Source organism: Struthio camelus, chromosome 3, assembly GCF_040807025.1.
Source record: "Struthio camelus isolate bStrCam1 chromosome 3, bStrCam1.hap1, whole genome shotgun sequence".
In the NCBI taxonomy this organism is placed as follows: domain Eukaryota; kingdom Metazoa; phylum Chordata; class Aves; order Struthioniformes; family Struthionidae; genus Struthio; species Struthio camelus.
Window position 1 is genome coordinate 13,722,655 of NC_090944.1, and position 12,678 is coordinate 13,735,332.

The following is a 12,678-nucleotide window of genomic DNA, read 5'->3' on the forward strand; positions in this document are numbered from 1 at the left end:
AGCTCACGTCCCTTTCCAGTCACCACATCCAGCAGACGCAAGATTGCTTTGCTTTGATCTGGAAGACGTTCCTTTATTTAGTTTAAACTGAAATGATTAATCTGGAGTTGCAGCCTCCTTACATCTGCCACAGCTGGGATGTGATAATTTAACAATAGGTTGCATGTGCGATTTTAACCGCTCCAAAGCCATCCTGCGTTGCCGTGTTTAAGCAGCAAGCACAGTCACGGTCTGCCTGTCTGCAGTTTGGACTGACTCTGTTGCGCTGCATCAGTACTGTTTTCTGGTTCAGTTTATGCAAAATGGCCAAAACGGGTGCTGCAGTGGCAATGCTTTTTGTCACCGGAAACTGTAAGACGCAATTTGGCATTTGTTTCAAAATGACTGAGTAGTGGTGAGAGACCAAACTATTACTCGTCATTTTAGTGCAATTCACAGATTTCTAGTATCTAATATCATGTTTTGTGCTATGATAACAGACAAATTAGAACCATTTGTATAGTTTTTGTCTATCAGTTCTTAACTATTTTCAGTTCTTTCCCATGTCCTTGCCTGTGACCTGATGTATTTCAATGGCCCCTGGCTCCCATCATTACTCAGTACATTTTGTAACAATCTCAGTCTTTTTTATTTTATTTCAAAAAAAGATTTTGCTTCTATAGCAAAGACTGCCTGCAACCATAAGTATTTTGTCCCCTCTCTGAGAGCCACATCCATTCCACATAATCTTCTTTTTAACAGAGTAACTGGCACTAAATGCAGCACTGCTGGTAGGACTACTGCTACTATTACCCTGAGTACTGGTATTGGGATAGCTTCGACATTGCTTTATCCTATTCTTTATGTAGCCTCGTATTCCTTTAATGTAATCACTGCTGCAGCAGATCACAGATTCTCACTGAGCTATCCACGCTTACTCCCTAAATCTTTTTTCCTGAAATAAAATTATGCCTCATGACTGAGACCAAGCAATACAGCTTTTCTTAGCGTACTCCCCTGGGATCAGGAATTTCTCTGTCAACGGACACATACATCAACGCTGAGATGAAAAGCAGCTTGTGGAATGAATTTTAAACATGTATCACATATTTCATTGCTTCTGCTTATGTGCTCCTCAGAAAACCTTTTTAGAGTGTTTCAGCATATACCTCCTGGCTGCTCCGGGCCGTTAATAGGGTTTTTGCACAGGCATCAGGGCAAAAGAGTTATTTAAGGTGCTGACACTTCTTCGTGAGCCCCTCCTGAACGTGAAGTTTTGGTCGAGTTTCCTGTTTATTTTCAGTGTGGGCAAATTTTAGCTTTTATCCAAGCACAGTAACCCACAAGCTTGTGAAGCTGTAGTGTTATCTTATCTCTCACTGGCAATTTTCACCGGGGGAATGTGGCTCTTGTCTTCGGATCACTTTGTCGCAACAGGACTGCGTGTTCCAGCCCGAAATTTTAAGTGGTCAAAAAGCGGGGGCAAGTCTGCCGTTGGCCCCTTGCCGCTTTCGGGGCACTTGCAGCTCCATTGATGCCTGGGGTCTTCCAGAAGTGTTTAGATTTCTCTTTTCCTGGTTTTTTTTTGGGGGGGAGGGTGGGTGGATAAGAGCAAACCCACGCATCTCTAGATTAGGTCAGTTCAGCCAGATGTGGGAACCTTTCTTCTTCTACTTCCCTGTGTGCACAGAAATGCACTGCTGTCCTCAACAGAGAGCTGCTGATTTTTGTCTTTCTGGGATAGATCTAGTTGAGTATAAGCAATACACGTAGTTAAATATCATCTCCATTTGGAAAAGCTATGCATGGACAGACAAAGCACGATGAAAACAGAGCCGGGGGTTATCAGCACAGGTTGGTGCAGGAGCGGTGACCTATATAAAAAGTGTTCATTGAGTTAGCAGGAGACACAGTTAAAATAGCTTGTGTGCTGGTTTGTTAGGGAAGAAGCGCGTGATCCTTTAGCAAAAAAGTCATTGTGCAAACATAGGACAGGATTTTTCTATGAAAATTCAGTGCAAAAGTCACTTTGGGGATAGATTCGTTTCCAGATAAAAGTCAGGCCTGGTGTGTGAGGTTCACCTTATTCTGAGCCCTCTTGAACTTGCTGAAAGGAGATGATATATTGCGATTAGGAAGGGCTGTGAATACAAGAGAAAAAGGGAGGGGAGGGAATTCTTTGAGAAAACAGAGCGGAAAATGCAGTTGACAAAAGGAAAAGCAAATACAGAAAAGCTGCGGGAAATAAAAAAGACAGACAAGGAGAAATCCCAGGAGAATACTGAATGTGCGTGTTTATGTGTTTGTGTGAAAGCTTTTTCTTTAGGTTTAACAGCACCCAACTTGTACAAGTTGTGATTTACATAGATTGAAGAGATAACACTGAGGACTAGATGTTATCCTGTTAATTAAGCTGCCATTACAGAGTTACAAGTCCACCAAAAATCATTCCACGTTTGAACTGATTGATACCTTCTGAGGCGTGTAGCACCTAACTTTAGTCAGCTGATATTTTTGTAGAGCTCTAACATATAGCACCACCTTCGCTTTAATGAGAAAGCTCCCGCCTACCCCGTGTTTTTATATTGAGTCATCCTGGGGGAGAAAAATCGTACTTCAAAGTACAGAATAATGGGTCAACTAATTAATTCTTTTAAATTGCTAGAGAAGTTTCTCCAGTATTAAATTCCATCCTGTTTCTTCCCATCACCCAACCTGAATCCTTCAGTTTTCTCTCTAGAACCATGATTTCTCTAAATCTGGTTGTGAATTAGCTGTCTAGAACTGAAACTGCTTTGCCTGCCGTCACATTTGGGCACTTTGGACCCAGTTAGAAATAGGAACCCTTGTACCTGTTGTGGTGATAGATACCATTAAAAAGCATTTATTTAAGAGTGGTGACCTGATAGCTCTCAAGACTCAGTGGCCGCATTTATACTGTTAGAATAAATTAAACAGTGCCAAAATTTGTTTTCTGACCTTAAGACCAATGGGACAGTCTAACCATGTCTACGAAGCTAACCTCCCTTAGCCTCCAAGCAGATGGCTGCATTCGGACTAACTAAAAATGTGGTTTATCTCGAACCACCAGAGATCATCTGGAAGGGTTCAAGCCAGCCTCAGCCCAAACCATACCAGGGGCCCTCCTTACATGTTAAAAGCATAAAAACATACTACCAAATTGCAATGCTCATGCCCGTGCCCTGGCACTGTTTACAGGGATGGAGGCAGCCCGTATTTCTGGGTTGCCACCCATGAGCCGAGGCTCCCGTTTCAGCTCTGCCACAAGCTTTTCGTGTGACTGTAGCTGGTAGCTTAGGGTAAGGTTCATTCCATTTAATGGGAATTAATGGTGAGGGCGTCTAATTAAACTAGTCATGTGGGCTCCCTCTCTGATCAGAAAAGGAAGAGAAAGCAAATTCAGAAGGTGAGTCATCCCGTTTTCAGACGGGTGTCAGAGACAAATGAGATGAATTGCCCTCTGGAAGCAGCTATTTCTTTCCATTAACTGTAGAGGAAGTCTACATTAGAAGAGTTTAGACTAGAAGCCTGATTTATGAATGGCTGAAGCTAGGTAAAATTAGCCCTGACCTTAATCTCTCTGCGTGCTCATTTCTCCATATGTTGAATGATAGAAATAACGCCTTCTCTGCCTCACATTCAGAGGTGCCTTTAGGTGAGGAGCATCCTATGACTACTTTGAAAATAAATTAAACCTAGAAGTAAAAAACACAACAATTAGAGATGTAAAAATCTTTATTCTGAAACACCTAAATGACAGTATGAACAGGACCAACCTGCCGGATGGGGCATCCTGAGTGTTTTCGTCTTTTTTTCCCCATTACATTTTGACAAATGAGTACCCATAAAAACCTGTCCTAGATGTGGCCATACGGCCAGGCCACAGGCAGCCTGCTTCTGGGGGACGGGAGTGTTAAGGAAGGTGACCAAGGAGGTGGAGGGCAGTGCAGGACCCAGTCTTGGCCAGCAGCTTTGATGATTTTCTTTGCTATACCCACACTTCTTAAATGAAGGTGACCATTTACTTTTTGGAAAGGCTCCCAGGTTACAGCGAAGTGGAAGCTAAGAGCTAGCTGTGACAGAGTGAAACACAACAAAACAAAGCAAAAGAAGAAAAACATGCATTTTCGTAGGAAAAATCTCCACAACATATAAACCAGGCATGGAATTACTGTCCTACTTGGTAACACTTACTTACACCTGAGGCTTGCTTTTGGAAGAACGCTTTGCCCCTTTAACTAGCCATGCAGTTAAAGCAGCAAAAAGAAAAAAAAAAAAAAAAGACCTTGTGTGGGTGGCCTCATAAACGCGTTATTTTGATTCAAATTACAACATATTACACATCTCTGCGGGCACAGTTTTACTCGATACGGCTTTCACCAGCACAACCATGTCCGAAACACAAATCCCCACACCAATGTCACTATGTTATTATCAGGGGATAGCTGAGATACCTGTAAAGTCCATTAATCTAATAACAGGTCCTTAGAGACCATTTTGATTTTTTTTTTTTGTATGATAAATTATTAAACCTTGTTATTAACGCTTTTATTTTATGATTTGCTGTTTCCAGGGCACAGACAGAAGCTTGATGACTCTAAACCTAGTTTGTTCTCTGAACGCCTCAGTGATTTAGGGCGCATTCCTCATCCCAGTATGAGAGTAGGGGTCCCGACCCAGAGCCCACGGCCCTCTCTGAACTCTGCACCAAGTCCTTTTAATCCACAAGGACAGAGTCAGATTACAGGTAAGAGCCAGAATCATAGGTTTGACTTGCACAGGCAATGGTAGTAATTGCATATGGATATTTTTGTCTCAACTGTAGTAAAAAGAGGCTACTACAGAGCGAGAGACGTGTTCCAAGCAAAGCTAGGTGGGAAGTGGATTTTGCTGTAGCATTTGAAGCTGAAAATGTCTTTCTTTTTGAAAGTGTCTTTCTGCCAAATGTCCGAAACCGTCCATCCGGATAAATTGAGTAGGAATCTAGTGAAATTCTAACTGCCATGTTGGTCTGCATTTACCTCCGTATGTGCAATAGTACATATTAGTGCAATGAATGCTTTTATTCAGCAGTTATTTTGCACTGGTGGTGAGGAAAATAGCCAGCATGCAACGGTCATTCTAGCAGGATAATAATATAATTTACTGCTGTAGCAGTTTCCTTCTAGCACCAGTGCCTATCCCTGTTACAGTAAAGGAACTGGATTACGTAGAAATCTGCAAAGGTTGCTTGTGAGGACTGTATGCAACGCTTATGATTGCATGCTGAGAGACAGATTTGATTGTGCCGAGAGAAAACACAAAATGCCATGTGTCACAAATTACAAGACTGAAGTAAGATATTTGTCTGCAGCTATGCCAGCAGTTTGCAACAAAACTGTAAAGCCTACAAAATAAACCAATTTTGTTATTTTTATAAATGCAGAGCTTTAGCAGATTGACTCAATGTTTTCAGAAGAATTTCAAAACAAGCTGTATCTAATTCTAGCCGTTTCTACCCTAGAAACTTATGCTGACATATTTGTCTCTATCCAGGATGTGAAGAGGTGTTGCACCTGACCAGTTCAGTTGCTAGAACTATTGGAGAACTTAACATAGATGCAGGTCTGTCAGCAAAGCTTTTGAGTCGATTTACTAGAGCATTTTAAAACTTAGTTTTGGTGCTGTACTTGCATCTACACCAGGAGTTGTTTGCCAAGGCAATATACCAGTATTCCTTTGCTGGTAAAGCACTCCTAGTATAGACATAGTCTTTGAGTCAACCTAGGAAGATTTCTGGTTTCATGTTTCAAGTGGTTTTGACATGATACCAGCTGAAACTTCGTGGTTTTAACAAAGTGTTGTGGCTTTCTTCTTCTTTCTTTTTCTTCTTTTTAAAGTTCAACTGGTTTATTAATTTGCACTAAGGAACAGAAGTAAGTGGGTTAATCTGAACTCAAACGCTCAGAGAATTGAAACAAAAAAATTGTTCCCATGAGCTGTGGCAAAGTTCTTTCAGATCTAGAAGTCTAGTTTTAACTAGTGTAAAATATTTTTAATATATTAAATATGTTGATAGTACTCATTACATGGTACCTGCTGCCTGCCAGCTTCCCAGAGCAGGTTTTTTGGCCAGGCTTAGTGTTTTGTTAGTTGGACATCCATGAAGCCAGGACTCTAGTGCCCGTCGTCTTCTAGGTGAGGACTGCCAATCTAACCCCCTTTTTTTTAAACTACTCTCCTCTGTCAGACGACATTTTAGGACACGACAGTTCCTAGTAAAGTGGGGGGGGGAAGGGGGGGCTATAATCAGCTCCTCTCCTTTTTCTTGTGCCTCCATAGTTTACCCGGTGTGCAACACTATATCTAGGAGTAGAAGGAGGGTGAAATTTTTCCTGACTCCATCTGGTGATCAGCTTATGCCCTGAAGCACGAGAACTGAGATCCCCTTGTAATTTTCTTCCCAGCTAAGTGTAACTTCATATGCTGTTCTTATTCACATAAATGCCTCCCGTAGCAAATGTTCTGCTGGGTTTGATTAATAGAGGACTTCTCTGCCTCGTTATGTATCGGCCGCAGCGCTTGCAGATCCTGGAGGTGAAAACTTCAGATGAGGTTTAAATAAGCCGGACTGCAAACAAAGCCGCATGGCGTTCACTATCTATCTGCTCTGCAGTTTTAGGGGTCAGCAGTTGAGAGCCGGCAGTACTGTACCAGCTGAGACTTAATGGAGAGAGGAAAGAAGTGGTGCTGGTGGGGCAGAGGGAAGCGAGTCGAACGGAGAAAGCAGGGCTGACTTTCCCATCCCTTGAGGACTATATGCTTGCCTTGCCAGAGGGACTCACAGACGTGGGACACTTCAGGATCCCAAAGTGCTCTCATTTGCCCAAAAGCAGTGAGGGCTCCTTCTGCTAGTTAAAGTTTGCAGTGAATAAGGGGCCGTACTGTGGCCTGATACGGTCAGTATTTGCCGTGTTATTCCCCACCCGTATCTCCTCGTCAGGTTAGAAATGCAGAACATCCAGCCCTCAAAGGCTACGTGTTCGCTCGGGTAGCCCTCCCGTTTAGTAAGGCGGCTGATGTGGGCGCGTTACGCAGACGGCAGCCCTGTGAAGCGCCCTGGCTTCCCCGCCAGGCTTTTGGGTGCTCTTCTGGGTGCTGATTCCAATCTGTAAAAGCTGCCATGCGCTTTGATGTTCCCCCAAAACGTGGGATGCTTTTGCAGACGGTCCCTCTGTGTCTCCTGGGACGTGCCTTGCCGCGCACCTTGTGCCAAAGAGAGGACAAGATTTATGCCTCGGATGAAGCAGCTCTTTGCTGAGTTGGTCGCTGACCATGGGAAATTGTGAAACACATGCCTGTTTGGTGTTTGTGCTGTCCATCCGCACCAGTTTCCTTATTGTGATGCGGCACTCGGTGGGAACTACCCGCTTGCTATCATTGCGCTCATGTGGTTTGGGTAGTATTAAAGGGCGTATAGATCCTTGTCCAAAAAACAAAGGCTTTTTTATTACCTTTGTTGGAATGAAGCAAGCATTCTTTGAGACATACCTCTGTTTCTTAATCTTTTTTACCTAGTAATTCAGGGAAACTAATTAATTCCTAACAGCCTTAACAGTAAATACTGGTTTCCTATGACAAAATCCATATTATTGCTAGTACGCACGTAAACTATTTTTTTTTCATTCCACTTGAGGTGTTGCATAGCTACTGCATGATTAAACCAAAATAATATTTAAAGCCTGGCTAGCCCACACCTGAGTATGAAAGAACTCAGCACTTTTGAGTTCACGCTTGCATTTCTTTTCAGTGTCTGGGTTGTGTTTATTTTCCTAGAGTATCAGAATACAGGTTTTACAAATCACAGCACAGCCCTGAACCTCCGCAAGACCAGGCTGTGGCAGTGCAAGGCATAGAGTTGCCCTTATTCAACATGGCATTTTTACTAGTATCCTGCAAAAGCAACATTGAAGGGTCATTAAAAAACAAATCGTCCAATAAGCAGATGCCTTTGCTGAGGCAATGCAGATTCAATTTGAACCCTGCTTACTGCCTGTAAATCAGGAATCCTGTCTGTTCACATTTGGATACTGGTATATTTGCTTTTTTTTTTCTCCCCCTTCCCTAATGGAACTCAAACAACTCGCTCACATATCAAATTACTTCCCCATTCAGACCTTGAATTACTGTATCAGTCGTTCCGTATGAAGCGAGGGAAGCTGTTGCTTTTTCTAAAATACAACCGGTGAGGATTAGCTTGTATCAGCCGGGAAAAGCCACAGGCGTAATGGCAAGAATGTGGTCAGTGTGAGCAGCGGAGACTCGGCTGCGCGAGCTGTGAAGTGGGAGTTAAGTGAGGTTTCATGCTCCATCACCACCGTGGCACCATCTGATCTATAGGCAAGCTGTGACTTTAGTAACTGAAATAACAGCACTGGAAAGCAGGTCCTGTGCAAATTTTTTTAGCTTTTTCTTTTTTATTTCCCACTCTTACTCTGCCACCCCCCTCCACGCGCTTGGGCAGCGTTCAGCTTCCATTTCGCTCTCATTACTCCTTATTTTTAGGGCTGCAGAAAGCAGATTGAAAGGATTCGGAGCTGACGTACCTTAAAGTCAGTGGAGGGACCCCTCTCAAGTCTCAGGCTGAGATGGGTCTTAGGGGCAATGTTAAGCTGACAGGAAGGCTGGGGGCAGGAAGCGGCTTTGGCCCCTCGGATGGAGGATGCAGCACCAGCTGGATCCTCCCTAATTCCCTTTTTCAGGGTTTTTGGGACAATAGGCTGGATGCTGTCCTTTTGCAAAGGCGGGGAGAAGGCAGAAATCTGTTCTCATCACAGCGCCGTCGCGGCGCGGGAGTATGAACCTGTGAAGCATCTGCCTCCAAGACCAGAACTAGGGGTAGGTTTGCGGAGCGGCTCGCTTAGACACCGAATATGTTAGCCTCTGAGGGATCCGGGTTTACTGCTAAGAGGATGATTTTCCCTAGTACAAGATTCTGAGGTAACTTGAAGCCAACATCAATAGTTTTAGAAGGTCTTTACAGGCTGATTCACGTGTCTGTTCTCCGAGACCATCGGCTGCAAGCCAGGTTTGAAACAGAAACCATACAGCTGTGGCCAGACGGGCACTACGCTAGGGCTGATAAGCCCTGCTGGGGGCCGAGTGTCTTACCGGGGCCCCGCACCACGCTAAAGCACGCATCAGTCCCCAGCTGCTGAGCGTCGATGCGCTCCGAGAGCGGCGGGCAGAGTACGTGCTGGCCTGGAAAAGACCCTTTAGAAGTATCTCCGGTAGCTGGTCGATAGGGTGAGTTACACCTTCGGGCGCCGTGGACTACGAGCTGCAGGACGGGGCAGATGAGACGGCGGCGTGCTGCCTGCAACTCTGCCGTGAACACGGGCTAGTTGCAGGTGGCCGGGTTTTAGGCAAATTGATTGCATCCTCCAGGCTGCTGGCGACGTGCCGCTGTGAACCTCCGTTTGGTAAAGTTTGTGTCCCTCCCATTAAAGCATTCTTTTAACTTCTTGGGTTTTTTTTTCTTCTCTTTCTCTTTGCAATCTAGTTGCCCTACTGGCAAGATTTGTTTGGTTTTTGGTTTTTTTTTTTCCCCCTTTAGAAATGTGACTCGGGGAGCAGGGGGAAATAAATGATTTTAGAGGTTCTCAAGGCCAAAATCTGGTCTCAGTTAAGCTAGCGGTGGCTGTCAGGGTGTAACTCCATTGGATTAGACTTCACTGGTGGAGCTGGGCAATCCAGATCAAGCCCTGGGCTTTTAAGTATGCCTAAGAAACAGAAAGGAGGAGGAGGTTGCATTTTTGTTGTTGTTTTGCTGTTAGGGGAGTACAAGAATAGCGCAGGTGCTCATGCAGAAAGTCAGCTGAGCTTTGTTAGATCGTAACTGAGGATATTTTGCTTTTAATGTTTACCAAAGATAGCTCTAGACAGCTTGTTGTTTAGTGTCAGCAGTAGCACTAGTGTAGTCAGCAGCAGACAACACTAGAGCCGATGACTGGATGTAAATGGGAGTGTTTTTTGTGAAGTGCGTGCACACATGCATCATTTAGGCTTTACACGCCGGACGCTGCGGAGCTGTGAGCATGCTCTGGAGCGCTCTTGCCGTTTGGGAAATGAGAAAATGATCCTTTTTTTACAGTAAATCTGTGCTCTTCATAATTCAGTGCCAAAGCAATAGAAAAACTAGTTCCTTAGGGCTGTTTAAGGTCTTTTGCTTCTCTCTTTCGACAGTTGAGAACATTTCCATTGAAGGAAGAGAAGTTACATTGCTGGAAAGCCAGCGTAATTGGGTCGCTGGAGGGGGTTGCTAGCTCTTTTTGTTTTAGATGCATGCAGCCCATGCAATCTTAGCCTGGTTCTTAAAAAATTTGACTGTCGCTTAGGATGCGTGCAGCAGATGACAGACAGCAAGGGTGGAAAACTGAGGAACCCTACCATCGGCTGCGTATGTGGCAGTAAAACTCAGAGACAAAATAATGTGCAGTCCTCAGTATTTCCTGCTCCAGAGAGGTTTACCTGGCCATGCCGACGGGAAGGAGCTGCTTGGGTGTTAGCTGAGACCTCACCCAAGCCTTTCCGTGCACTTTTGTGTTAGTTTTTTTTTTCCCCTTGTTTTCCAGCGATTCCTTTAGGCAGGAATTCGTGTTCGCTGTGCCTCAGCGCTCTGGGATTTCTCATACGTTGTGGGCTTTTAGCACTCGGAAAGACGTGCTGTGCCTGCCAGAGCACATGATGCTTCATGTGACAGAGCAAAGCTGCTGGCCCGCAGAGACCCAGAAGCTGCCTGATAACCTGGCAGCGCTCGCGAGCCCTCCGGTCGGAGCTAACAAGGAAATGTGTTTCTTGCGCAGGAGGCCAAGGAAAACCGTTGGCAAACCTGCTCGTAGTTTCTCTTTCCCTGGTATGTGCTAAATCGCTGCGGCACCCCTTCAGCGCTTCAGCAGGGAGACGGCGAGCTTCCTGCAGGCGTCCTCGCGCGCGTCCTGAACGCGCTCGCTTGGACCTGCCGAGCGAGCAGCGAGCGGCACCTCCGAGCAGCACGCGCGGTGGCGGTGCCCTCCTTCCTCCTGGCGAAGCTGCGCTTTGGCGTTGAAACGAGACGAGACGGGCGAGCCTCAGCCTCTGCGGGCGAAGCCTCCGCTCCGGCGGCCTTTCGGGGAAAACCCTCTAGCGTGACCGAGTTGCGCGGCGTGAGACCTAGCTGGCCGCCCGCCCTGCGAGGGCTGCACGGCGCTGCTTTGCCCGTGCCGCCGGCGGTTTGGCCATGCCACCGAGCAGCAAAATTTACCCTTTGGGGCTAGCAGAACATCTCTGACCGGGCAGCACGAGGGCGTTTCGCTGTCCCCTCCTCGCTCGCCCGCACAAACGGTTGCCGTTATCAGTAGAGGCTTGTTTTAGGGCATTTACTCAAGGATCCGGTGAAACTCGTACCTTCGGTTTCCTGTTTGCTAACTAGCCAAAAACAACGCTCGCCGGCACTGAGCCGCGGGGCAAAATTCCCCACCCAGTCACTGCCCCTCCAGCCTGCCGCGCCGCTGCCTTGCCCACGGCACCCGGCTGCCGAGACGCCTTTCCTAGCCGCTCCGTCGGAGGTTCGGTCAGGGATTTCCCTCCTTATGCATCCCTAGTCCCTGCCAAGACAAGGTCTCATTTCTCCCAAGCGAAGCTGCGTTCCCTCTGGTTTCAGGGGGGCTCAGGTTCGCACCTGAATATCTGGGTTGAAAGCCTCCAGCCAAGGTACACGTCCCGTTTGGTGAGTGAGGGTATCGGAGGGAGAGCGCTCGTACCTTAACGAATCGACCAACTACATACGCAAGACATACACAGTCAGGGAACGACCTGTCATTATTGTCCTTAAATTTAGAATTGTGTTGCAGGGCGGCTGGGTGAATTAGCCCAGTCCAACAGGAAATCTGCGGCAGGGCCAGAAGTAAGGTTAGTTTGCAGTATGGTGTCCTCAGCCTCATTTTTGCCTTTCTCTCGAATGCTTTGCAGTTTGAAAACTCACAGCATTGTGCTCATCAAGAACTGAAACCAAACATAAAGAAAGAAAAAAAAAAGAAATCTGGTAATGTGACACTGAAGTTGCGATGAACAATAGAGCCAGTGTGTAAATTTAAGCTAAATTTTCTGAGAATGTAGGAAATGCTTCTGGGTCAGACTCGTGGTCCATCCCGCCCCACATTCTACCTCTGACAGGGCAACGTGAGAGCGTTTATTGTAGATGAGGTTATTTATCGTTTTGGAAGACTGCAAGAGCCTGTTGCCTTTTTGCAGTCCATCCCTCTCGTGTCCTCCCAAGCATTCACACTTGTTGAATTAAGGATGTTAAATGTCAAAACAAATCTCGCTTGGGTGTTCAAAGCGGTGATAGTGCCAGAGCCGCTCAGGATCTTCTCGAGCCACGAGGATTGCGCTATGAGAAGAAGCGTGTCCCTCCGGGAGGCAGTTCCTGTCGTGAGCTTTTCACCATCTTAGACCAAAATTCTGTGAAAACATCTTCTCCCATGATTTTTTTGTCTGCCTTTACCTGCTATATAATTTCCATCCAGCACTGGAGCGGACCTAAAATCAAAACTTTAATGGACTCTTTTGGATTTAGAAATAGAGATTGAAAACCTCTCGGAGTTTGAAGGAGCTTGGATTTGAGATTCTGCTCCTGACACATCATTAATTTTAAGACTG

At 45.7% G+C, this 12,678-nt stretch overlaps 1 protein-coding gene across 5 annotated transcripts in view; it reads left to right on the top strand.

Moving 5' to 3' along the window:
- Positions 1 to 12,678, top strand: part of RUNX2 (RUNX family transcription factor 2) — a 159,277-nt gene that overhangs the window by 48,405 nt on the left and 98,194 nt on the right. For 3 of the 5 annotated variants that reach the window (XM_068936977.1, XM_068936980.1, XM_068936979.1), the window contains exon 4: positions 4,574 to 4,747. The exons of the other annotated variants lie outside the window; for them this stretch is intronic. In XM_068936977.1, the coding sequence (XP_068793078.1) occupies positions 4,574 to 4,747 (174 nt within the window). The remainder of the gene's footprint in view (positions 1 to 4,573; positions 4,748 to 12,678) is intronic. 5 annotated transcript variants of the gene reach the window in all.